Here is a 27,184-nt window from a genome sequence, read left to right on the forward strand (position 1 = left end):
AGACAGGAGGTGAGCCAGGCTGCGGCAGGAATTCCCACACCCTCCTTTCCTTCAGGTGGGGGTCAAAGGAGTGAAGACGGCCTGCAGGAACCGGCCCCTGCTGCCCTCGGCCAGGCGCTGGGTCTTCCCGGGAGGAAGGGCTGTTCCTGGACGATTGAGGGCTCACTGCACTGAGGGAAGAAAAGGCAGCCCGCCTCGCAGGACGTACTCAGGGCCCTGGCCACCTGCCGCACGAGGTTAGTGACAGTATCCCTGCCCTCACCTGCCCCACCCGAATCCACTCGGCACCCATTCTTGGCCTCGAGCTCCTGGGTCTAAAGCTTGTCCTCGGCCTCAATGTCCCCGGCGGCCCAGGAGCTGAGCAGCAAGGCTGGGATTCGAGCACGTGTCAGGGGCAGGGTGGTCCCAGGAAGGAGATGGCTCGGGGGCGGGGGAGATGGAGTAGCAGGCGGCATGCTCCCCATCCCCAGCCTGGAGGTGGAGGAGACCTACGGCAGATAGCGGCTGAGCTCCACTTTGCTGCAGCGGGACCAGTGGAAGCGGTGGAAGGCAGCCTGCACCAGGGGCGCCATGACGCTGCCCAGGCTGGTCTCGTCGGCACAGCCGTTGCCCTGACCGTCATGCTCCATGCCGAGCCTAAGGGGCAGGGGTGGGGTGCAGAAGGGAGCACCAAGTCACGCCAGGGAGCCTGTCCCTGTGAGGACAGGCAGGTAAGCCAGCAATAGCACAGCATGCCCTAACCCGGCTTCAGACTGTTCCTTCTGGCCTCAGTTTCCCTACCATGCAGGGGAGAGGACCACCCCTCTGGATGGAAGCTGAGGCCCCACCCTGCTCCCCAATGGGGCTGGACTCATTCTGCCCTCCTGCCCCCTCCTCAAACCCCGCCTACATCCCCGCATGTTCCAAGGCCAGCTCAAGCCCCACTCCTACCCAGGACCCCCTCCCTGGCCACCTCCCCTCCGAGGGCTGACGTCCCACAGCAGGGGCCACCTGTCCCATCATTAACAGCTCACATGCCATAAGCATCCCCCCACCAGGCCCAAGGCCTGCAAGTGCAAGGACCAGGTCTCAGTTGGCTCAGTTCAACCTCATTTCCTGAGTGTCTGCGTGCCAGCTTTCAAGCTTCCCCAAGAGCCCCCAGAACTGAGCACAGAACTTTGTGCGTGGTACGCACCTACCGTCGCGACAGTTTAAATTGTAGAGTCTGTTTTTTATCATTAGTATCGAATGCCAAAGCCCGAAGGCTCTAAATTCTCTAATACTCCCAGGGGGCTGCGTGTGGCCTTGTGCACCAGACACACGGACTACTTGAGGCTGTCCTGGTATCTCCACAGGGAGAGGCTCTGCTCCATGAGAGTGGACACCCCCCCACACAGAAGGACAAACTCCGGCTCTAAAGTATGTGGGACCATGGGCTTCCGGGGCAGGACGGGACCCCCGAGGTTTCCCTCGTGTCAGCCTCCCTGCCGGAGAGGACGAAGCTGGGGCCCCAGTGAGGGGCCAGGCTGGCTTGGAGTCCACATGGGCCTGCTGTGCTGACGGGGCTGGTGTGGAGAGGGGCAGGGCAGACAGCAGGTTGGCAGACCCCCTCCGGGCTGGCCCACCCCCCTCCGTCCCAGGTCCTTCCACCTGCAGGAAGGAGCCCTCACTCCTCACTCCACATGTGCTGGGGAGGGCCTGGGAGTGCATCCCTCAGTTCCGCCCGGTGGGCAGACGGGGCCGGGAGGCATGACTGTAACATGTGCACGTTACCAAAGGACAACCTGGATGACAGTGGCGAATTTGCTTTCTCCCAGAATGCAGCTTCTTGGCCTATTCTCCACTGCAGTCCATTCCTACCACACGGCCTGGCGCACAGTGGGTGCTCAAGAGATGTTGGTTGAATGAATAAATGGATATGCTCTAAGCAAAATCCAGGACCAAAGATCAAGCAAGCCAGGAGCCAGCCTGGCCCGAGGCCTGAGGCTCTGAGCACCTGTTAGCGATGGGCTCAGGCCAGCGCTGCTGTGTGCATGGAGCAGTGGTGTGGGCTGCAACGGCTCTCGGAAGGGTCTCAAGGTGTGCATGGGATGAGGGACGGAGGCCATCCAGAGAACAGACCCCTGCCTATGATGGGACATGGCGTCGACCTGCCCAAAGGCGGGGCCCCATCTGGTTCTCCATGGCCCTGGGATTTGGGGGCTGGACCCAAGGCAGGCCCAGAATTGCCATCTGGGACCCGAGGCTCCCTCCCCATCAGGGCGGGCCTCAGGGCATGGGCAGCTCCTCTGGCATCTCCCAGGACACTGGGACTGGAGCCTGATCTGGGATTAAGCCACCACACCCGCAGAACTCCTCGAGGCTCACAGCGCAGCCCACCCTCCTGGGGCCACTCATGCATACTTACACGTGGCCAGTCTCGTGGGCCACCACAAAGGCTGAGGAGAAGCCATCTTCGTGGTTGAGGGTACAGCTTCTCAGGGGGTGACACATGCCAGTGACAGGTGCATACCCTGCCGGGGAGAGGGAGAGAGGGCAGAGAGAGGTCACAGGAAGGTGAGGCAGGACTCGATGAGACTTGTGCCCAGCCAGCCACTGTAGGGACACGCTGACGTGGTCACTGCCACAGGGTGCCTGGAGGAAGAAGGATCTTTGCAAAGTTCACCTCCCTCCCAACAGGAGAGCAACCTGAGCCAAATGCTCCCACATCCTGAAGCTCTACAGCCCCTCTGAGAGCCTGCAGTTTCCATGCTCCTGTCAGTACCCCTCCGATCAAGACAGTGAGACTTCCAGAGGCCCCAACCCTGCACACACCCCACTTCCATGCCGTGTCCCTCCGGTCAGCCAGTCAGTTGGTCAGTCAACAAACACACTGCATTCACAGCCCCTGGCAGGCTCAGCCGAGACAGTAGGGACCAGAATGGGGGCCCACTCACTCCCCCTGGTCCCCAAGAAACCATTTCAAGCTTGCCCACCTGTCCGGCCAGGTCCTATCTCCAGAGTCCCAGGACTCTCTCGGTTGACAGGGAACATGGTCCCTCAAACTGCCTTGGGGTGGCTCCAGAGAGCCCCGCCTGAGCCTGGGCCTCGGCCCTGCAGCTGCACACACCTGGCCACAGCTAATACAGTACCTGGCGTACCTGAGGGCCCGAAGTCCTGCCGGGTGAGGAAGACCACGTGGTCGTGGTGCTCTGCGTGGCTGGGATCCTGGCGCTGCTGGGAGTGTGCCCAGCGACACACCTGCTCCAGGCTGCGAGAGGGGTTCCCACGCTCGATCAGGCTCAGAGACTGTGGGGGCCAAGCGCGTCAACAGAGGGGCGATAGCCAGAGCCCCCAGACCGCAGCGGGCACCCTCACCCCCTCCCACCGGCAGAGGACACCGAGGCCCATGAGACTGCAGGGCAGGTCTGCGGGTCATCAGTAGCCCCAACTCCAGCTGCTGCTGGCGCACAGCCCTCCCACTTCAGGGAGCGTTCACGTGCCAGGCCCTGTGCCGGAACACCTGTCTGCGGAGAACTCAACACGCGTTCTCTCTCATCCCTCAACTGACTTCAAGACAGGTCTTGTGCTGAGCATTTCTTCTATGCTCTGTGTTCACTGTCTCATTTTATCCCCACAAGAGCCCCTGGAGGAAAGTTCTGTGGCCACCTCCGTTTGGGGGAGAATAAGAGACAGGTGTAAGATTGCAGAGCCCAGGGCCCCAGTGTCCAACCAGAGCAGGACTCGTCTCGGTCACTGCCCCCGCTCTGAGCCCATCTCCGCATCGGTTCCTCACGGAGAGGGCTCTCCAGCTGCCAGGCTGCAGGACTGTCCACTTACGGGGTTGGAGGGCACCCCTCAGTCCCTGCGGTAACATCCCCACATGCCTCTGCCCCTGAAGCCTCGGTTCTAATGGCCTCAGGGTTCGGATTCTGGGAACAGAATGCTTCCCAGATGCTGACCAAGGCCTCCCCACCCCACAGCCCGTCCTATGCATCGGCCCCACACCCCTTCCCCCTCCAAACGCTGCCTGTTGGCGAAGAGGGGTTACCTGTCGGTAGCCGACCATGATCAAGCGGACCAGCGCAATGTTGATGTGGGCGCCCAGGGACTCATCGTGGTAAATCTCATCCACCTGCCAGGAGAAGCGAGCACGCAGTTGCAGGGGAAGCACGCGTGGGTTAGGAGCCCAGCACGGAGCAGGTCCTGAGCTAGGTACCTGACCCACGTTATCCCAGTTCATCCTCGCCATGGCCTTGGCAGGCAGCATTCTTATCCCTACTGTACCGATGAAGAAACTGAGGCAGAGAGAGGCAAAATGGCCTTCCCAAGGACACGCAGCTAAGGAGCCGCAGAGCTGGGATTCAAATCCTGGCCCGCCTGGTTCCACCTGTGCACTCCCTCCACGAGGCCAAGTGTGAGGGGGCCCGGCCTCAAACGCAGCTGTCTGACGGAGACGCGTCCTTCCACGGCTGGGAAGAGTCCTTCCACAAACGCCATCCGGCCCAGGTCGCTCCTCCTCACGTCCCTCTGTATAGCTCTCCAGCAGCCACTGGAATCGTCTGTCTGCTCTGCAGTGCCCAGGGAACTTTTCCAGGGCAAATTCGAGGGAAAGTACACAAGGGTCTTGGAAATGCAGACTCTCGGGCCCACCTCCCAAGTCAGAGCCGGCACTGTGACCACAGTCCCCAGGGATTCTCGGCCATGGTCAAGTTTGCGGAGCACGGCACGGGGAAACTCCCTTCCCCCATAGGCCCAGGGACCCGTGGGGCCGTGCCAAGCACAGTCCACCGAAGAGTGCTGTCCTCCCCAGTCCCCTAATCAGGACACCCCGGATGGTGTCCACGACAGATGGGCAAGCCTCAGCCTGTCCCCAGGGACAGGGAGCTCACTCTCCCCTGAGTGTCCATTTCCTGAGGATGCCCCTTGAACAATTCCAGGTTTTTTAACTTTTTTTTTCTTAATAGAAAACATTTCGCCCTATAAACTGTGAAAAGTACAAAAAAGGTAAGAGAAGGAAATCGACCATCAACCAGATAGATGTACGATAACCACAGTTACTATGCTTCCTGCCGTGTGTGTGTGTACAAGTGGGCTCATTTTACAAAATAGTGATCATACTAAATATACTGTTTATATGTTGCTTGTTTCGTGAAACATTATCCCATATATTCAAAAGCATCATCTCCAATGTCTACGCGTGATGGGCCATGACTTACGTAACTGATCACCTAGTTGGATGTCACCCCAGGGAGGAGTGACCAGCTCAGCGGGTCAGTGTCAGCACACAGCACTGCTAAAGCAATGCGGCTGCAGGAGCCAGAGTCCTGGGTTCAAATCCTGCCTCTGCCCTGGATGCTGGGTGGCTGGGGCCCATCAGGCACCTCCTTAGGACCTGTTTCTGTTCTGTAGAATGGGGATCCTGATGGCCGTCAGAGGGCTGGCATGTGGACATCTCATGCCAGCGCCACATCTGGGAGCAATGAGTGGGCCACACAAACAGAGAGGCAGAAGCGGATCCCAGCCTCGGACTCCTGCCCGCACGCCTTCCCGGGAGCTGGATGGCGTTCCAGACATGGCCCTGTTCTCCTCGCTGCCGTCTCTCCATGCCCCTGGGCCCAGGAGCAAAGTAACAGCGTACAGCCCACAAAGCGACTGCCGTCTACCAGAGGGAGAGGAACATACTGCCAAGCCTGTATGTGAGAGTCCCACAGGGAGGGTGAAGCGGGAGGCGAGCGGAGGCCTGCTCCCGGGCCGGCCGAAGACCGAGCAGGCTGTGGCCGCAGAGTTCGGCAGCCGAAGCCGTGTGCGCCACAGAGCCCCCCTGCTGGGGAGCACGTGGACTTCAGAGCAGCCTGTGTCAGGCTTCCTTCCACCAGGGCCTACCTGGCACCCACGTCTGGCCCCAACTGAGACCAAAGACCAGCACTGGCTGTGGAACAGCGCCCCCCGACACCCCAGCACAGGGAACAACGGAAAATCCAATGGGCGGTGGCACTTCCACCCTCATCCATTCCCCAGCACACATCACGGGGGCAGAGTGGCCAAATGCGGAAAGAGAGGACATCCTTCTCAACCTAGGTGCCCCTGACTTCTCCTAGGAGAACTGTGCGGTGGAGGGGGGCAACATGCGGGGGCCAATCGGCCACACATATTTTCTCCCTAACAGCCGAAGAATTCTTTGCTGTTCTGCTGAAATACTCATCAACCTGCCACAGGATATTTTTTACACAACCTTCGTATCTCAGCCCCTCCAACTCAGAACGTGGCCTCCCTTCCACATGGGGTGCGGTCAATGTCTCAAACCCCCCTTACGTGCCCTGTAAGCACGCAGACCAAAGATGGGGTTATAAGCAAGGCGCGCTCTACGCAGCCGCATCTGGGCCCCACACGGACACGTGTAAACCCACTGGTTGCCCCGGGGCAGGAAAAGAGAGCAGTCCCGGGAATGCTTGGCTGGAGACATCTGCAGGGCCTCTGGGCATTTGGAAATTGTCAGGGCCATTGTCTTCCTGCTCTGTGTCTCTCCAAAGTGGGCCAGGCACATTGCTGCCGGAATCTGGCCACATCCTTCATTGCTGTCCCCACACTCAGCAGGTCAAACTCACCCATCAAAGCCTTCGACTCCCACTCCAATGACTGGCCTCTCCAGCCCAGGACACTGGGAGGTCCTCACGGTGGGAATGGGGAAGAGACTGCAGCCTCTCCGAACAGGAGGCAGAATCAGAGCCCGAGGGTCCAACACTGGTGGGGATTGAGTGGGGCCTCTTGATGTCACCTCCCACTCCCAGGTAACTGGCCTAAATGCAATACTGAGCGAGCGGAAAGGGGCAGAGGCCCCCTCTGGATGGAGAGACCTTGCTCAGCACAGCACAGCACTCTGAAATCATCAGGTGACTGGTGGACCTGACCCCAGGAGCTGGGGGAAAAGGAGATGGGGTCCATATGGGCTGGAGGGGTCAGGGAGGGTTTGCTGGAGGACCCAGAACGAGCCTCGCCCAAGAAGGTCACATGCCCTTTGGAGGAGATGGGCTGAGGTTCGGTGCAGGGGAGAGAAAGGCAGGAATCCTGCGGAGTCATCGAGAGAACCCGGAGGCCAGTGGTAATCATGGCAGCTGAGGCCAGCCCCACCCACAATCGGGAATTTCTCCCCATCCCTGCTCGCACGCTTCCAGCAATGCCCGTACCAGCCCATTGGAAAGTTCTGGGTGCCATGAGCCCCATTCGGCCTTCCCGTCTGCCTCCCCCACTGGCCTCAAGTCTCTCTCTGGAAGTCCCACTGAGCATAGCTGCTCCATTCCTGGGGAGAGATGGTGGCTGTGGTCTCTGCGGGACTTCTCCCCGTGCTCCCGTCAGTCATGGAGAAAACCTTCCAGGCGGCAAGAAGAGAGAGGACGGGCCACTTGCCAAGGAAGGGCCATCTGGTTAGGAGTAGGTTTTCAACAGCGACAAGAGGAGACAATGAAGTAATACCTTCAAAGCACCAAGATAAAGAACCCGTCCGCCTACGATCCTGGGCCCCGCAAACCAGCTTTTAAGAACCATGATGAAAGAAGACATTATCAAGGAAACAGAGCCCGAGACAGTTACACAGACCCCATCAAGGGTCTGAAGCAAAGGAAGATGGAAAGCGATCCCCAAAAGGTGGCCTAAGGAGCAAGAGTGGATGAATAGCTCTGACGGGTGAAAGGAGCACGGTTCAGCAATGAGCGATAGTCTGGTCTTTTCTTATGCTACATAAGGATGATAAAAATGAAGTAATTCTATTTTACAACTTTATTTCCTCATTAAAAAAAAAAAAAGGTGGGCTTGGCCCTGCCATTCCACATCCCCTGGCCTGGTCCGTCTCTGGGGCCCTGGCACGCTCATTTACACACACCCTGATCACCCGCAGCCCTTGAGTAGGATCTTAGGGCTTGGATTCAGCTGAAGCTGACCTGACCACTCGCACAGGCCAAGGAGGTGGCTGGACAGGGCTGCCATGTGCACCGAGAACCGCAGAAGGCCCCTGGCACACGGGTCTGAGCCACAGCCGTGAGCTGGCGCTGGAACCCCAGCCAGGAGGCGCAGCTACCCGAGAGGCCCAGGTCCCCTGGAACACACCCACAGGCGGCTCCCTGACAGGCTCTGGTCTGGCCGTGCACTCCAGAACTGGCTCTGTCAGCCTCTGCCCTCCGTGGCTGCCTCCCGATGCCAGAGGGAAGGCCGGGGCGCCAGCTCTGGGGAGACCAGGAGTCGCTTCCCGTGGTTGTGGGCACCAGCGTGACGGCAGCAAGACACACCCACAGAGCACAAAAGAACACTGTGTCTGGTCTCCTTGCTTCCCCACCTCGGCCAAGTTCAATGACATCTGCCAAGACCCCCAGGTTAGGGTTCCACACCACGTATTGACATGAGACGGCCACTGGGTATGTACTAGAAAAACAAGCAAAGGTCAGGACTCTCTCTGGCGAACGGGAGACAAAAGAGAAGAAGGGAGAAGTTTTCATGGTCACATAGCAGAAGCTAGAAACCACTAGGGTTGGGGGAAGAGCTGCTATTCATTAACACCGACCACGTGCCGGGCACCATGCTGAAGGCTTGCATACAACCTCACATCAACCTCATGAAGAGAGGCATTGTTCCCATTTCACAGGTGAGAAAGCCAGGGCTCAGAGAGGTTGAGTAACTCACCCGTGGCCACCCAGCCAGAAAGCGGGAGGGCTCAAACTTAAACTCAGATCTTTGTGACTCTTAGCCACTACACCCAGCTCCTTTCTAGAACAAGCCCCTGTGGCAGGCTGGCTGGAGTGGGCTTCCTCTGGCCTGGGAGAGAAGATGAGAAAGTGGGTTTCCATATCCAGTAAACAGCAACATGGCCAGGCAGGAGTGGTTGCAAGAACCCCTTCCCTGTTCTCCTGTAACCCTGCATGGGCGGGCCTCCTGGGGGGAGGGGGGCGACAGGGGGAAGCTCTGTGGTCAAGCCCAGGGATCAGGAAGAAGGAAAGGAGGGTCTGCTGGGGTGGGAGCTCTGCATCTGTTTTCCTGTCCAAAGGGAGGGTCAGACTCTGGGTGGCTACAGCAGAAATGCCTAGGCCTCTGTCTAGGACTGGAGGGGAGAGCTGGGCCCCTGGAGGGCCCATGAGAGGGCAGCTGGCAGCCTTCCCTTCTGGACCAGGCCAAGATGGGCTTCTCCTTGTCGGTGCAGGGACAGGATCCAGTGGAGAAGGGTCCCCGGCCAGCAGGAGTTCCCACACTGCTAGGGAACACGGCTCCCGAGGAGCTCAGCAGGGGCAACATGTCCACTTGCCTGGTCAGCCAGGTCAGGACAGGGAGGGGCCGTGCTGGGAAAGCGCGACCCCGAGGTCTCAAGCCCACCCCTGCTCAAACAGGAGAGGACACGAACGGCCACTGGAGGGCTGGCACAGCCACAGCCCCTGCCCACCTCCCAGCACCCTCCCAGCAACCTGCCCGGAAGGAAGTTCTATCCCTTCTCTTCTTTCTAACTGGTATAACTTTTGATTTTAGAATAGCTTTAGATTTCCAGAAAAGCCGCAAGCCGAGTCCAGAGAGTTTCCGAGGGCCCCGCCCCTGCTTCCCCTATGATAACATTTGCGGTGACAGCGGTACATTTGGCACAACGGCTGAACCCATAGGACACATCGTTACTAACGAAAGCCCGTATTTCTTTCAGATTTCCCCAGTTTTCTCCTAACGTCTTTTGTTTCTGCTCCGAGATCACATCCAGGACCCCAGGTTACACTTCGCCACCGCGTCACCTCGGGCTGCTCCAGACTATTCCTCCTCTCCGACCATTCCTCCGACTTCCCTGGGTTTTGATGACCCCAGCAGTTTCGAGGAATTCCAGTGGCATTTAGCAGACTGTCCTTCAACGTGGGTACCCCTGATGTTTGTCTCACGGTTAGATGGGGGGCACGGGCCTAGGGGAGGAAGGCCACAGAGCTGAAGTGCCACCGTCTCCACGTGAGTCAGGGCACTGGCACAGGCAGGACCCGTCCCTGGCGAGGCTGACCTCCATCGCCTGCTGGGACCACATCTACCCCCAGGCCGTGCTGTTCGGGACCAAGCCACGGAGCACAGCCCTCACTGCAGGAGAGGGAGCTCAAATCCAGCTCCCTGAGGACAGAGTCTCTGTATCAGTTACTTGGAATTCTCCGCCCATCTGTTTATTTATTCTGTCCTTTATTGATGCGTATGAACCCGTGGGCGTGGATTCTATACTCTGGGTTATAATTCACTGCTACATTATTTATTGTGTTGCACAAATTGTCCCACTTTGGCCACCGGGAGCTCTTTCAGGTGGCTCCTGCGTCCCTTGAACACAGCCTCGCTTTGGTTCTGGGGTGTTTGGGTGGTGTTTGCAGAGCACTTCCTTTCTGGCACCAGGGGATGCTCATCTTGGACATTCTCCGCTCCAGGTCTAAGACTCAGCCATTCCTCGAGGGAGCTCCAACAAGCATGGCACGTTAGCCTCTTCTAACCAGGACAGGGGCAGGTGCACAGCGACGGCAGAGCCTCCCGCAGCACAGCGGCCACGGCCGGAGCTCAGCGCGGCTCTGCTCACGTGCCTTCCCTGGCCACTCGCCGCCTCGGAACCCGAACAGAATGGGGGCAGCCCTGCTGGAAGGAGAGGCCTGGCCACAATCACCTGTCCTGCCCTTTCTCAGCCCCAGACCCCGGGGCCAGTCCTCCGTCCCCCCAGTCCCGACCCTTCCAACAAGACGGGGACGCAGCGGCTCTGCCGACCAGGCGCTCCGACAGCACCGCACTGCATCAGATGCTCTTCTCTCCCTGTTTACAATCGCAGTGGGTCAGGCGGCAGTTAGAGCGTGTTGTCACCGCCCGTGTGAGCAAGAACCTCATGTTACTCCTGGGGGCTTCCCAGGACACCGCAACCCCTTGCCATTGCCGGCAGTGGGCCGTTTAGGGGCTCCCTGAGGAAGGAATGTGAGTCCTGGTTGCCTGAAAACCTCCACGGCCAGCTTCTGGTAAAATCGAGAAGGCACCCATGTTTCAGAGCTTGCAGAACAGGTTCCGGCTTGGAGGAAATCCCAAAGATAAGGCGCGCCTGCAGCATCGCCCATGCTCCAGATGGCACAGGGGACAGCGCTGTGCGGGTGAGCACACGCTTGGATGGCTCTCTGCGGAAAGGGACTTGGACAAGGAACGCTCCGAACAGAAGTTAAGGGAATACCTTACTTTCCCACACTGTCGTGTCTATGTCTGCACACGAGTAATCTATGATAAGTATCTAAGTCTCAATCAAGTTAAAAGAGCTCTTCCAGTAAGTACAAATATTAATTCTAAGTGCTAAGAAAACATCATTATCAGAGTTTAACGGGTAGTACTTTGTTACTTTTTTTTAAGATTTATTTATTTATTTGAGAGAGAGAGAGCATGTGAGCAGGGGGAGGGGCAGAGAGAGAGAATCCTGAAGCAGACTCCCCGCTGAGCATGGAGCCCAGCATGGGGTTCGATCCCAGGACCCCGAGATCATGATCTGAGCCGAAACCAAGAGTCAGCCGCTGAACCAACCAAGCCACCCAGGTGCCCCACTTTTTCTGTTTCTTAAGTACGTATAATAACAGAGCATCTGACAATCGATGGGTTTGATTTTGATGAAATATGGCAAGTTTGTGTCCACACAAGATGTGTGGACTCCTCTGCATGTGCGTACCTGATCTGGTACACGTATCTACACACACACACACACACATCTGTGTTAAACACACAGGTGACTAGATGTGTGTGCATGCACACGCACGTGCGTGGAAACAAGCGCTCTCTGCGCTATGTGCACTGTGGGGTGTGTATCAGTAATCCTCTGCGGCCTGCAGCCCACGATCCCTGCCGCCCCCCACCCCCAGCATAGGCCTGACCCCAGGGAGTAGCCAGAGCCCGGGGCTGGGACGCTGAGCCCTGGCCGGGGCGCCGCACTCACTCCCACGGCACGTGGGCAGGCCCCGCCTCTGAGGTCACCAGCGAGATCTTGGGGGCTGAGGCCGCTCTCTGAGTGGTGGGAGGAGTGCATCAAATTTTCTGATTCTTTTCTCCCTCGCTGCTGCCAGCTCAGCAGCTCCATCTTCTCCCTAAAAGTTCACAACCACGGCCCTGTGTTTCCAAGGGCTGGTGCGGGCTCCAAGTGGCTGCCTCGGATCAGCACGGCCCTTCAAGGCTCCCGGAGCCTGCAGGCTGGCCTGAGCGGTTCTCCCACCCCTCCGCCAGTCAGCCCACCTCACAGGCTGGCTGCTCGTGCAGGAGGGCTCCAGGGTACACAGGGATGGACCCCCCCCCCCCGCCCCACAGAGCCCCTTTCACCGGTCCTCAATGCTCAGGACGTACCCCCCACGACCTGTCTCCAAAACGCAGCAGCCTTTCTGTCCCGGGTCGTCCTGTCAGAGAGTGAAGAGAGGCAACCTAGAGACCTAGAAAGACCCGAACGGCCCATGACCTCACCCGCTGAGCCCTACTCTCCCATCTGAGTGTAGACAGACCAACCTTGTAGAGAAGCCCGAGGACAGAGGTGAGGCAAATGGCAAGCATCTGGTACAAGGCCTGGAACGTGGAGGGGCTCGGTCCGTGGTACCTCTCGGTTGCTTCAGAACTTCGGCTTCCCACTTTGGGAGCTGAGGGCAGGTCCCTGAGGCCAGCCCAGGAATAGGATTTCAGGAGTGTGTCCCCCCATATGGCCACGGAGATGCCAGGCGCTCTGTCCACCAGAAAGCTCTCACCGCCATGACAGATGCTCATTATTATTATGGCTCTCCTGCCAGGAGCCCCAGCATTCGAGCTTTTGTGGGAAGCACCGTTCTCTGCCCAGGGGCCCTGCTCTGAAAAAGCAAACGCCAGCACGTGGGAGGCAGAGCTGATCCTCAGGGCCGGGCCCTTGGCCCCAAGGGCCACTCAGGCTAGGGGTGTCCTGTACACTGTAGGACGGTGAGCGGCAACCCCAGCTCCTCGGGGGTGTCCGAAGTCCCCCATGCCCTCCAGCTGGGATAACCAAAAAATATCTCCAAACCTTCCCAAGCATCCCCTGGGAGGCGAAACTGCCCCCATTAAGAACCACTACCTTGAAGTAAGATTTTTGCTTTAGTTCTGAGGGACTCTGAGTGCCCTAAAAAGCAGTGGAAAGCTTTTTGGAGAGAGACAAGAGAAGAGGAAGGATTCACAGGAGACGGAGGGGGAGGATTTGTGTCCTTCCAATGAGCGGGGACGATGAGCTGCCCCGGAGGCTCACATATCCCCGAACGGAAAAGAGCTGGCCAAGCAACACTCTGTCAGCACGAAAGCAGTTTTTTTGTGGTGTTCCAAACCGGCCTTTATGATGAATATTTAACACAGTTATGTGCCAAGAGAATGCCACCCTCCCAGGCTGAGGCCACCAAGGCCCTGGTCTGACAGCCATCTGGACCGCACTTTCCCCGCAGGGCATCCGAGAGGCCTCAGGAAGGGGCCCTGGAGCAGGTCAGAGCGGGGAGGACCCTCTCAGAGACACCAGGCAATGTCTCTCCAGCACCCACATTCAGTGCCTTTGTGGTGTCAGCCTGGCCGGGTGGAGTGGAGAGCAAGGTGGGCAGCGAGCCTACCACCCCAAGAGTGGGCTGCCAAGAAGGGTCTGGCTATAGACCGGCTCGGTGAGGACCAACAAAGGGGCCTCTCTGTCTCCTCACCCTCCCTCTGCTCTGGCTCTGGGCCCTCAGAGGATCCCCCTGTGCAAGGGAGTCCTCGCCCCAGAGATTCGGTGAGTCACCCCAGGCAAGGAGAGGGCCCCTGATGGTGCCTGATTCTCTCCATGGCCCTGGCTAGCAAGCCCGGCCACAGCCAGGAGCCAAGAGCAGGAAGCCAGCCCAGGGGTGAAGCCTCAGAATCCTGACTCGGATATGGAGGCCGTTTTGGGGAGAGGTTCCTTCTGTAAAGCAGCAGCACCCTCCCTACCTCCCAGGCCGGGGGCCTGTGACCCTCCTTCTCCTTCCTCCTCAGAGCTGCCCGCCCCAGGTTGTACCACAGCAGCAGTGGGGGGAAAGCACAGACTTTGGACTCAGACAGATCTGGGTTTGAATCCTAACTCGGCCACTTACTATTCTGAGCCAAGTCATTTGGCTTCTAGAGCCAGGGCGGTCAAAGGAATGCCACTGGCATAAGGCCACGGTGAGGATTCACGGAGCCTGTCTGTGAGGTTCTCAGCCCCGTGCCTGACATGTGGTAGGTACTGGAATGATACTGTGATATTCGAGAAAGCTCACAGTCCCTGTCTCTGGAGTCTTCCCGCTGGCCCATCACAGCCTCGGCTGGCTCTGGGGTCCATCTTCTCCTCCCCCAAATGCACCCGGGTGCCCCTGTCAGGCGCTGTTCGGCACTCCTCTCCGTGCCAGAGCCCAGCTATTGCCCGAGGGACCTTCCCGCCATAGCTCCTGAACGGGCTCGGCCGGCCTGGCTGCCCCCTCATTCCTGCCCCCATAACCCTGCCCTGCGTGATGGCGTGATCACCACGCCTGCACGCTCCACCTCACCAAACCCTCCCCCCCACCCAGGCTGGCTCAGCTCCAGACCACTCCAGAAAGCCTCTCCCCCAGTCCACAGGGATGGCTGCCTCCTCGAAGCTCCTTCAGCACTGCCCCCAAATTATTCCACACACTGAGGCTGGTTTTTGCAGCCAGACCAAAGCTTCTAGAATAAGAGTCTGTCATACTAGGCTTACACCAGGCACTCACTACACGCTGAACACAACTGCTCCTTATGTTTCAAAGCTCGCAAAATGGTTCACCTGTCCTGAGATTTGGAGAAGCTGTAAGGTAAGTGGCCTGGCACGGATGGGTCAACGGAGGCACAGGCAAATAAAGTCCATGAAGGGCCCACCAGCATGTCAGGAGGAGAGAAGAGGGGGTCGGGCCACCATCTGCAGCTGCGCGAATATGTACAGCACATCTCCAGGGTTATGCAAAGGCGAAGTGAGAGGCCGGAGGCCCTGAGAGCTGCCCGTGAGCAGGGCCTGATCAGATGGTTTGGAGTGTTTCCCTAATGGCTTCGCCCCCTCCTCCGGGGTTAGCACAATGGGACCATACATCCCGGGAACCGAATCTCTCACTGATAAGACCAGGCCAGCCCTGGCCCCACAAATCAGGATCAGAAATGGTCGCAGGCAGGCAGGCACACCAAGGGGACAGCACAGGGACACGCTTTTTTACTGGCTTCATGAAATCCCTCAGGAAATTAGTGTTTCAAGCATTCCAGCCAAAGAAAGTTCCCACACAATGGACACGCTGAGCTGCTTGTCCTCTGGGAGGAGAGGTGGTCAGCCACCCATCCGCTCACCTCCAAGGGCCAGAACTCTGGTTCTCTGCCCTCTGCACCTGGGAAGTCAGGAGCCCACCACTCACGTACCCCCGGCGATGGCTATGGGTCTGCACACACCAGCTCCTCAGCACGGTGAGCCTTCTTCCCCCGGAGGAACAGGCCCTGGGCGCGTGGAGAAGCTCTGCCTCGACTTCCCGTTCTATTCCCACATCCATAGTGCAAGCCGGCAGCGAGCAGAAGCGGCAGCCTCAAGCAGCCCTCAGGAACCTCTGGAAGACATTTACTCTCCCCACCTACTTTCTGGTAGGTTGTAAGGAGAAGGAAAGTGGAACCGAGCCTATGGAAACAGCAGTCTCCAAGGCAGGCCCTCAGGGCACAGCCCTCGGTGAGGACCACGGGGAGGAGCTCCCTGGCCAAGGCTGAGTCGTGGGTCCGGGGTCAAGAGAGCCTGAATGGGGGCGCCTGGGTAGCGCAGTCCTTAAGCGTCTGCCTTCGGCTCAGGGCGTGATCCCGGTGTTCCGGGATCGAGTCCCACATCGGGCTCCTCCGCTGGGAGCCTGCTTCTTCCTCTCCCACTCCCCTGCTGTGTTCCCTCTCTCGCTGGCTGTCTCTGTCACATAAATAAATAAGATCTTTAAAAAAAAAAAAAGAGAGAGAGACAGCCTGAATGGGACACAGGCTTACTTTTCTCCAATAAAGGTCCTCAGTAAAGTTCAGTGGACATGGCAAGGGACGCCAGGGAAGAAGGCATACTAGGCGACTAGCCTCCGCATCGGGACCCTCAAGAACTTGGTGGCACTTCTCATGCACTCGTCACCACCCTCCACACAGCTCCAGATCAGAGGGATTTAACGAGACCCTTCTGATCGAATCACATCTCCATCTGGACAAGCATTTGGAAAACGGTTCCAAAAGTATCCTTTGCTCTACAGAAAACAATATCTCCTTACGCGAGTCATCAAAAAGCCTCTACCACTTACTTAGAACAGTCACACAGCCAGCGCCCAGGGGTGTCTCCTGAGCGAGGCTGCCACCCTCCCAGCTCCAGGAACAGGGACGCAGCCCGTAAGTCAGGTGGGCCACCAGACTCCCTGCTGTCCCCGGGAGGGGCTCTGCACCTGGGAGCCCGGCGAGGCGGCAAACTCGGAGAATAACGATAACGTGTGCTTCGATGGAAACTGCCTTGTCCACAGCACTTTCAGCCTTATCTGACTCTGATTCCATGGAAGCTCCTTCACAGCTGAGAGCTCAACACAGGATAGCAACGCACGATCCTTGTCCGTAAATGCACAAATTCTGCCTCGCCCTCCACCCCGTGAGACAGCCAGTTCTGTTCTCTGTCTGCACCTTCATTTCAAAATTCCTGATATAAATGTTTCCAGTCTTGGGGTTCTCTTTTGAGAGGGTTATCACATTTGCCTGATTCTCTCATTGATTAGTGAGTGAAGCAAAACCTTTAACACTTGCCTGTTTTTATTTCTGTACCAGAGTCATGATTTTACCTTTTCCTGAAAATTATCCTTTAGCAAACTGAAGGACTCCGGGACTAAATAGGGCCTGGCTCACGGGCTCACACTCATAGGGTCTGCAGCCCCCACTCTGGACCCAGGACCCAGGCTCCCAGCACCTGAGGGCTTTCTAAGGCCTCCCCTGCCCTCTGCCCCGCCCCGCCACTCCCATTCTCCACCTGCTGGTTCCAGGGGCTAACCCCCCCACCCCCACCCCACCCCAACCCCATCCCCCCACCCCCGCTCTCCCACTAATGGGATTAGTGCTTGGCTGTGTGGCCTTAGGTTAGGCTCGCAGTCTCTAAGAGTCTGGGTGGTGCTCAGGTGCTCGGGGGACGTGGTGTGTCCCTATTCATAGCCATCCTCCCTCCCTCCCAAACAGCCCCAAGTGGTAGCCCTTGCTCCTCAAGTCCCGAACAGCAGGTTCCTTAAGGGACAGAAGAATTAATATCCAAACAAAGAGGTGGTGAGGGGGCCGACTTTCAGGCGCCCTCCCCTCCCTGAGGCTCCTTGTAATTGGATCTGATGTCTAGCCCCCACCCCCCGCCTTTTCTATACACAGACATTTTGGTCGCAAATCTGCTGCCCTCCCACTCCCTCTCCGCGGATGCTGGCTCCCTGCCTCTCCCATGGACACGGCTCACTTCCATATTACCGCCTCTCCCATAGACGCTGCTCGCTTCCATATCTGACCTATCAGGGGTTGGGCACTGTGCTGTGTGCACCCGGGGCTCAAAAAAGTATAAGACAAAGCTCCCACCTCAGGACCTCCCTTTCAGGGGCTTAGACAAAGACACACACAATGAAGGGGGTCAGGTTTTGTCACCCCAAGAGATGCCTCTTCGGCATACTGATTATTTTAAGCTGGTTATTTGTAAGAAACTACAGACATACGAGCAGCTCTGAAAAGCTCAGCGGAAGCGATCCTTTTGTAGGAGACATTGGCAGGTGTAAGGGAACGGTAGGGTGCCTCCCTGGCTGTACCAGAAGACGGGGATGACAGAAGCTCTGGAAACTCTCATCAATGGAGGCGAAGACCTAAATCCGCATAACAGCATTTCTGTTCTCAGTGAACACCAAAGCCCACCTTCAGGGCCTGGGATCCCCGCCATCCCTGGCAGATGGACAACTAGCTGGCCAGTCTTCCCGCCTGGGATCGGGCATTTTCTGTAGATGAAGAGTCTCAGGAAAGTCCCTCCAATTCCAAGGCATGTGAGGCCCCCGACCACGCCTGCCTCGGGCTCTGAATGTGTCCCTGCCCTGACACCACTGTCCCTGGTTCCGGCCGGCTAGGGGCTGGCACCCATGGCCTGGGGGCACCTCGGCACAGGCGTGTGCGATGGAGACGGCCTCGGCCTGGAGTGGACGCCAGGGCCAGCCCAGGCCTGTCGCGCTGCCGGGCTACGGTGCGAGCTGTACGTACACCCACCGGAAAACAGCAGGCCCGAGAGAAATGGGCCGCTCTGGCCAAGACTGGTGGTGCCCCGCCCCCACGGCGACGCCCCAGGACAGGGCCACTCACGATGTTCATGAGGGTGAGGACGTAGTTCTGCACGTGCTCCTTGCCATGGAAGCGCACCACCGAGGCGTCCACCACCAGCAGCACCTCGATGCTGTAGCCGCCCGCCTTGGCGTGCCGCCGCTTCCGCTCGCCGTCGCCCAGCTGCTCCCCTGCCAGGCCCAGCAGGTTGGGGAGGTCGCCCAGGCCGAAGGCTGCCAACCAGGATGGGAAGAGAGACAGAGGTCAGATTCGCAGGAGAGGCTGCCGCTCGGATGCCACCCACCAGCCCACTCAGCCCCGTCAGGTGGGCGCTTTTGCTGCTTCTGGAAGCCAACTTAGCAGGAGGGTTCGTCCCACACTGCTGCTTAACTCAGAGGCACAAGCCCTTTGCTGGGCACCACGCCATGGCTGAGTCTTTGAGGCGATGAACAGCAGAGAAGGGCATCTGGCCGGGAGTCGCGAGCCTGGGTCCCAGTTTCCACTCAGCACTATCTCCCCATGCACCCTAGCCCAGCCCGTTCACCCCTCTAAGCCTCCCCCTACCCTCCTGTGACATGGAGATGAGCCATCCTTGATCTCTTACCCAGGAGCTGGCTATAACAATCAAACAAACAAACAAACAAACAAAAAGGTGGCAGTGGGTGGAAACATCTCAATACAGGGAAAAAATCGTGGTGTTACTGCAGCCTACGCAGGAACCCCTGGAGTATGCCCCCCCAATCCCTCCCCATCACTGCCAGCAACCCAAAATGTCATCACCACCACTTTGCCTTTTTGGCAAAAAGCAAAAATATTTATTTAACTAGGATTCATGAACTAGTATGATGTAATCTAGCCGTTGTCAACCTTCCTCTGTAGAGGACCAGATAGTAAGTATTTTTGGCTTTGTGAGTCATACAGTCTCTGTCTCAGCTATTCAATTTGGCATACAAGTAGCCATAGACAATATATAAGCAAACAAGTATGTCTGTGCCAATAAAACTTCATTTCCCAAAACACGTGGTGGGTCTTAGTTTGCTGACCCCCAATCTAATCGAATCCAATCCAATCCTTTGAACTCTCAGGTTACCGCCCCCAATAAACAGGTCAACAAACTGAGGTCCAGAGTAGCTGGTCCAGGTCTGTCCGGATCAAGAGAGCGGGCTTGGAGACGTGGCCATCGATGCTGCTACCTAGAAAGGCAGCGCCCAAAGCGGCTATGGGGCCTGTTCTCCCTAGTCTGAACAGACCAGAGGGCCGTTTGTTGGAGCAGGGGGTTAAGGGTTCCTGAGCACGCTGTGGGAAAAACTAATGAAGGGGAACAAAACTTGCCACCCCAAAATACGTCTCTGTGACGCGAGGATTATTTTAGACTGATCATTTTTAAGAACCAGCAGACACAGATAGAGCTCTGGAAATTCCATAGAAGTGAGCGTGCAACAGGAGGCCTTTTGTAAAAGGAAAATCTCCATTTGTAAGGGTGTCTCCCTGTCTGTACCAGGAAAAGGAGGATGACTCTAAATCTCGGGAAACTCTTATCAATAAAGAAGGAAATGACTTAAATCCACATAACCTTCCCCTTGTTTACTTTGCTTTTCTTGGTAACCTCCCATAACTCACTCCTCCTCCCCACCCACCAACATCATCTTTTGTCTTTAGCTGGAGATGTTAAGGTGGTGGCTTGGACCACTTGGGGGTGTTACTCATTTTCCTCTCCCACGCATACAGGAGGTATCCATGTAGTTAAACCTCTGTTTGTTTTACTCTTGCTAATCTTTTTTATTACAGGGTGCCTCAGCCAAGAACCTAGAAGGGTAAAGGGAAAATTACTTTTCCTCCCCCGCACTAAGAAAGCAGGATAGGAGCCTGGGGTCTCTTGAGAAGGCCTCAAAGCCTTTACATGTCATGATTTCCCCACCATCCTACCCTGAAGTTCTGATACTTGTATCACTGATTTCTAAGAATATCCAGCTATGCGAGAATCTCCCAAAGAGTGGGACAGGGGCTAAGGATAGAAAAATGCCACCAGGGGCGCCTGGGTGGCATAGCGGTTAAGCGTCTGCCTTCGGCTCAGGGCGTGATCCCAGCATTATGGGATCAAGCCCCACATCAGGCTCCTCTGCTGTGAGCCTGCTTCTTCCTCTCCCACTCCCCCTGCTTGTGCTCCCTCTCTCGCTGGCTGTCTCTATCTCTGTCAAATAAATAAATAAAATCTTTAAAAAAAAAAAAAAAGAAAGAAAAATGCCACCAATGCATCCCCAGCATATATCAAGGGGTGTGGCTGCAAGAGGGGCCCAAACTTATGGGGTGGATAATGAAGGTAGGGTCCCCTGCCCTTGAGCTCACTGCCTGCCCCAGGTGACAGAGAAGGAACCAGAAGGTAATAGCACTGTAACTTCAAGGCCTACAGGAGGGCTGACTAGGGAAGGCTGCCACACCAGAGACCCAAACCAGGACTGGGCAGTTGACAGAAGCTTCTGGAGGAGGAGACATCTAAGCTGGGCCAGATGGGGACCAGGAGACAACCTGCTGGAGCATGGGGAACTGAGGGTCCCAAGCAGAAGGAACTACACTGGCAAAATCCACTGTGAGCAAGGATGGGGTGACACCAGCCACAGTGTGGGTGACCCGCATGGAGGGTTCCACGGGTACCTCGGCAGAGACCCAAGTTCTGCCTCTCAGCTTCTATCAACACAATACTTCAGGAACTGAAATCTGAGGACAGGGCAACAGGGAACCATGGGACTCTGCTACTGTCTCTCTTTATCTTCCCTTCGGTTAGTAGCCTGCAAGTGCAAAGGGAATAAAAGCACTAGACTAAAGAGTTGGAAAAACGTGTGCCCAGCAGAAACGTGCGGCCAGCCCTCTGAGTGACTCACAGCGTGGAGAGCGGGGCTCACACTGTCACCTCGCTCAACCTGGCACCCGAGCCCAGTGGTGAGTATAGCAGCCCAGAGACAAATGCCTGGGAGAAAAGAGGGAGAAGCCCCAGGAGGGGAGGGGAGGGGGCAAGCATTCTCTCCAGGGAGCAGGGAGACTAAATAACAGTCACTCCCATCACAGCATGTGAGCAGGGCCTGTAGGTTTATGAACCGTAAGTGAAATGTACAGCTTGACCCTTACAGCTCTCCCAGCCAGGTCTGGTAAAGGGAGGCTCAGAGAGGTTGCCTGACTCATCCCAGGTCACACAGCACATTAATGGCCAAAGCCCAGAATGCAAACCCAGGGCTCCCACTCTCCCATGATCACGCCCTGTCAGGGCCCACCCAGATTTCCCTCTCAGCAAAAATAGCGAGGGGCCATGGGAAAGGCCTGCTGACGTCACCACAGGCCCTGGAGAGGTGCCACCCACACCCTCTTCCGTCTCTCATCCTTCGAGCCACACATAGGTAACCTTTCCAAGCGGGGAGGGTGGGAGCAGTAGGGCCCTGGGAGGCTTTCCAGGAGCCCACCCAAGAAGCCCCATGAGAATGTGAGATGGTGCATCTGCTCTGAAAAACAGTTTGGCAGACCCCCAAAAAGTTAAACACAGTGTTACCACAGGGCCCAGCAATTCCACTCCGAGTTCTATACCCAAAAGAATTGAAAACATACGTCCACACAAAAACTTGTACACGAACGTTCATAGCGGCATTATCATCAAAACCAAAAAATGGAAACAACCCAAAAGTCCATCAACAGATGAAGAGAGAAACAAAACGTGGTCTGTTCATGCAATTGGAGTATCGCCCTGCCACGCACAGGCCTGAAGGACTGATGCAGGCTATGCGCGGGTGGGCCTCACAGGCTGAGTGACAGAAGCCAGTCACAAAAGGCCACGTGTTGAGTGATTCCCTTTACACGAGAGGGCCATCCGTAGAGAGAGAAGGGAGATGAGTGGCTGCCTGGGGTTGGGGAAGGGGGAAAGGGGAGTGGTCATTAATTCATGGGTACAGGACTTTTTGTGGGAGTGACAGAAATGTTCTGGAATCAGAGAGTGGTGATGGTTGCACAACATTGTAAACATTGTAAAAACCCATTGAATTGTATACTTTAAAATGATTAAAATGGTGGATTTTATCTCAAGTTAAAATAAAGCAGCAGCAGCAGCAGGGGCCCAGAGCCCAGCCTGGCTGGCTGCCCCTGGTGGGACGAGCTATCCTCGCGTCCAATGGCCCTGGCCGCCAGCCAGAGAGCTGGGACTCTGGCTACAGGTGCCCGTGGCCCCATGGCATCCCGTTCTCTCCGCACGTGGGGACTGTAGGGTGGGAAGGGGCTATAGAGAGCGGGACCATGGGGTGAGGAGGGAAAGGGCAGCATTAGGAGTATGGCAGTGTCCAGGGCACAGCCCCTGAAGCCAAGCAGGGTCCACAGAGCAGTCCCTGAGGGGCTGGGAGGGGCCAGCCGTACCTGGAGGTCTAGCCAGAGCAAGTTCTAGCTCCAGACTCCGGACGTAGTGTGTTTTGTGTGAATGGATGAGTGTGTGAGGTGTGTGAGTGTGCATGTGTGAGTGTGTGTTACGTATGAGTGGGGGAGTCTGCGGGTACACGCCTGCTCTCTTCAGGAAGCAGCCATCAAGACCACACCCTGAGTGCCAAGAAGAGTCCCCTCGGTCCCCAAGTTCATCGGTGCATGTCAGATACTTCTACCGTGGAGCCCAGGGGGCTGAAGCCCCTCCACGGGCCACAGCTCAGCTAGAAAATCACTCTGGTGGGTCTTCTGATGCCTCCTCTCCTTCCCTGAGGAAAGCCATACCCTGTGGGGTTGCAGAGCTCATGTGAAGGAACAAAGATCATGAAGACGTGGTATCTTCCTTCAGGAAGCCCCCGGCCTAACTGGGACAAGAAGACGGTCCCAGGAGAAATCCAGAAGGCTCAGGGATTCAGAAGCGGGGACACCTGAGCTGGGCTGACATGTGGGCGGCATGGGGCATGGGGGCGGACAGAGATAGAGGAAGGTTTTCAGGTGGAGGCAGATTTCTCACAGCAGGCTCTGACCGGCTGGCCCAGGCCTCTGAGGCATTTCTCTGGGTGCTAAGAGGTACACCCACAGACGTGAGGTGAAACCTTTCGACTCAGTCAAGAATGATACATGGAGACAGGCACACCCAGAGATGCTAATATACCCACTGGGTTCAGACCCACCAGTGGTCTTAAAATAACCGTGAGTGTCACAGGTTTCCAAGAAAAGCCCTCCACTGCCACTTGTCTTTCTAAGGAGGGACACGGGTGGGCCCGGGGCATGGCGTCACCCACAGGCCCAGGACTTCCAGAGGGAAGCTTGATGGCGGAGAGGGGGCCCACCAGCCTTCCCAGGTCTGAGCGCCAACCCTGTTGAGCTCAGCGGTCCAGACTTCCCAGCCACTGACCGTGATGACAGGCAGTGTGGTTGGTTCCAGGCCCACGGCTGTGGAGCAGAACTTCCCCAGGGTCTCCCCAAAAGGGGAAATTTATGGTCTTTTGTTCAGAACTGGCCCCAGCTAAAATGGAGCCCAGTGAGACCTGTCCTTCTTCCCAGCCACAGTGGAGGGCATGGTGCTGTCCCAGGCTGCCCCTGAAATCCACCCCGATCCCCCAGAGGCTCTACCGGGTCCCTGCCCCCCACCCCCACCCCAGGCCTGCAGAGCCCTCCACGACCCAGCTCGGCATCTCCTGTGAGCCACGCTGGGAGGGCAGTTGGAGCTTCGAAGGAGGCACTGCGTGTGGGGACAACTGGTTTCCACACATTCTCTCACGCTCTGTCCCACCCCACCAGGCCCTGGCAGGAGGGTGCGGTCCGTCCCCCGCCAGATTCCACCCAAGGCCTCCTCATGTCCTCTTGGCCGGAGGGGCTTCGTGACAAAGCTAAGTTGGACCATGCAGCTGGCCATGGGCCCGGGACCAGCACACACTGCATCAACCACTTTGTTCGCACAAGCACGGTCCCGGGAAGCACGGGCCCCGGGCGCTGCTGGTGTGTGGGCTCCTGTGCCGATCGCCAGGCTGCAAGGACGCCCCTGCTCTCAGGGGCTCTCGCCCTAACCTATCAGCATTGACCCTAATAACAATACTAGAGTAAGAGCAATCATGTCTCAAACACCTGCTATGCATCAAACACCTCCACGCTGGGACTTTTATGTACACTATCGCTAAGACATGCAACCTGAGAGAGCCCCAACAATTCGCCCCCCACTTTACAGATTACGAAGTGAGGTTCAGAGATGTTAAGTGACTTAGTTAGGGTCTCACAGCTGACAGGGTTAGAGATTTAAAAATGGCCTGTTGGACACAAAGCTGACCCCAATGCCCTGATACCCGGCAGTCCCCTCTATGAGTGCCCTAAGACCTTCCTTCCTCCCAAGGTCTGAGTTGATTTTTAGGGGGGAAGAGCTAACTACAGCCATTGCACCTTCTGCTAGGCAGGAAAATCACCTTCCGAAGCAACACAGAGCCACACAGAGACCTCTGGAGTCCCTAGGGCCACAGTCCAGGGGGCTTGAGTCGCTCACCTGGCCCCCCGACTCCAGCCAGCCGTAGGAGCTCCTAAAGCCCACTGGGGTTTCTCTGCTGGTATACATGGTCCAGTTCCATTTTACAGATGTGAAGACTGACGCCAGGACTCGAGAGGTTAAGCTCAGAAGTGACCTAAAAACACCACAGGTCCAGGCAGAGGTGGAGCTCAGGGACCTGCCCAGTGCCTACCTTCATTGTGAAGGTCCCCGCCGGGCTCGGCATACTCCTGCCGGACGACCTCCCGGCGGTACACCACGTGCGTCCTCCCGCCGGCCTCCCGCTCCTGCTGCCCCCACTCCAGGGGCTCTATGAAGTAGTCGCTGCTGTCCGTGCGGATGAGGCCCGCCTGCACCAGGCCCGCAGCAAGCCGGAGGAGCAAAGGGGGAGAGAGAAGAAGTGTGAATACACAGCACAGAACAGCCGAGCATTTGTGAACGCAAATGTGTGGGACTACATGCATGTGGACTCTTCCTCCAGGGCAGGGAGGTGGGAGCAGGTGGGAGGACGCCGAGCAAAGGGGGGCATGCCCATTTCAAGCAAAGCAGATCCACTTTTCCTGTGCTATGCACTCACGGGCTTCCATATAACATGTCATTTAAACAAACGGTTCCAGCACTTCGAGGGGGGTGAGGAGGCTGGAAAGGCATTACCATAAATACACACACAGCCCCCAAGAGCACAGAATTCCAGCCGCAAAGCACCATCTTAAAGATCTGCGTTTACCTACAGGGCAGACAAGGGGGGGAATTCCTACTCGTAAAGGTTAATTATCCCTCACACGGGTGCTGGCTCCCCACTCCAGTACAAAGGGCTATTATTTCAGATTTAAAGCATGTGTGCGTGTACGCCCGGGACAGCAGCTAACGTTCGTTCGCCGACAGCGAGCGAGCCAGGGTAGGGCACAGGAATGTGTGCTCTGTTTTTAATCTAAATTTTCGCCTGCATCAAAATATGCCTGTAAAAATAATCAGGTGTTGGCCTTGGAAATAAAAACATTAAAAATGTAACCTTGGCCAAGGCCAGCAAATGTGTTATGAGCCCCCAATGAAGGCAATAATCACAGGGGCCAACGAGACATGTAACTAGATGTGTGCGAAGAAGTGTCGGGCTGCGCAAGCTCCCCCCTCCCCCCGGCGCCAGCTCTAGGAGGCAGTCAGACCAGCCCACCCACCACAGTGCCTGGGAAATAGTAGGCAGTCCTGAAGGAAAATATATTTGTCGAATTCCTTTACTCATTCAACAAGCATCTATTGAGTGCCTACTGTATACCAGCACCGCTCCAAACACTGGGAATGCAGGTGTGAACACCAGGAAACGCATGAAGGAACCATTCTTATCGATCTCTCAGACCTTCTCCACTTGAGTAGGAGCCTCCTCTTTTGAAAGCAGGAGTGACTTTATGTAACCAAATGCCACCAATTTCCCCACTGCAGCCCGTTCTGAGACGACATCCTCTAAGACCTACGAGCACGTGAGTCGGCCGCCACCAATCCTCTTCCCACCAAAGCTACTGCAGCTCCTCAAATTCTGGCATTCCTTGCCCCATGTGGCCACCAGATCTCAGGGCCTCACGCCAAGGATGCAGGCTCTGGAATGATCCGCGTGGCATCGGACTGGGCTGCAAGGCACAGCCGTCCGGTTCACGCCTCCTGTCCACAATCACGGGCCGTTCAAGATCACCATGCCTGCCCCAGTCTGAAGCTTCAGTCCTTCAACCACCTCCCTACTCAGGGGAGCTCTTCGCTTTTGCTTGGATGCCTCTAGGAATAGAGAGCTCCCTCCTTCAAGATCTAACCTATTGCTGTGCAGGGATACTGGTCATGTTTTACTGAGCTGAAACACACTTCCTTACACTCCACCCTTTCTAAACAGTCTTCTTATCACTGATAATAACAGCACTATCTGCCACTTATATTTACATATGTTATTTCATCTTTACAACAGCCTTATAAAATAGATGCAAATATTAGACCCATTTCACAGATAAGAAAGTAGGCTCCCTCCAAATGGTTAAGAAACTTGCCCAGTCACCCAGCAAGTAAGTGACAGCACCGGCCTCTCCCCAGGGAAGAGTCAGCGAACCCTATTCCCTATTCCAGTTAAGTGGTGAGGGCAGAGACCCAAGCCCTGTAATATACAATCTGGGAAATAAGTTTCAAACCTCTTTGTGACTGTGGATCCCACCAAACCCCAGGGGTCAAGGACAGAACTTGCCAGCATTGTTCCCGGTCCATTTTGAGCATTGTGTCTCGCCGTGACAGGCAGTTCTTGCCCAGGCTGGGGCGTCCCCTCAGCCTCGGAGACCTGCCTCCTGGAGAGGGGATGGGTGGGCAGGCTCAGCCACCAGGTCAGGAGGCAGACTGGGCAGGTCCCTCCCCCATAGCCCTCAGTTTCCCCGTCCGCACTGTGAGAGGTTTGGCGGACTATCTCCAGCTCTGCCCTGGCCAGGAAACGAGGCACCACTTGGGGCAGAC

At 56.8% G+C, this 27,184-nt stretch overlaps 1 protein-coding gene and 1 long non-coding RNA gene across 3 annotated transcripts in view; one reads left to right on the forward strand and one right to left on the reverse strand.

Moving 5' to 3' along the window:
* Positions 1-27,184, reverse strand: part of ADAMTS14 (ADAM metallopeptidase with thrombospondin type 1 motif 14) — a 72,879-nt gene that overhangs the window by 25,413 nt on the left and 20,282 nt on the right. Inside the window, exons 3-8 of the mRNA XM_045783566.2 lie at positions 24,900-25,056; positions 18,283-18,473; positions 4,010-4,093; positions 3,120-3,267; positions 2,387-2,492; positions 493-636 (exon numbers count right to left, since the gene is read on the reverse strand). Of these exons, the coding sequence (XP_045639522.2) occupies positions 493-636; positions 2,387-2,492; positions 3,120-3,267; positions 4,010-4,093; positions 18,283-18,473; positions 24,900-25,056 (830 nt within the window). The remainder of the gene's footprint in view (positions 1-492; positions 637-2,386; positions 2,493-3,119; positions 3,268-4,009; positions 4,094-18,282; positions 18,474-24,899; positions 25,057-27,184) is intronic.
* LOC148109807 (uncharacterized) lies at positions 59-11,582 on the forward strand. 2 transcript variants are annotated; one of them, XR_015724832.1, is made up of 3 exons: positions 59-236; positions 9,675-9,831; positions 10,377-11,582. It is a non-coding gene; the product is annotated as an uncharacterized LOC148109807 (long non-coding RNA). The 2 variants fall into 2 exon arrangements; XR_015724833.1 differs by having other exon boundaries at positions 9,686-9,831.

This window comes from Ursus americanus, chromosome 6 (genome assembly GCF_024610735.1).
Source record: "Ursus americanus isolate L20-20 chromosome 6, mUrsAme1.1.p, whole genome shotgun sequence".
Lineage (NCBI taxonomy): Eukaryota > Metazoa > Chordata > Mammalia > Carnivora > Ursidae > Ursus > Ursus americanus.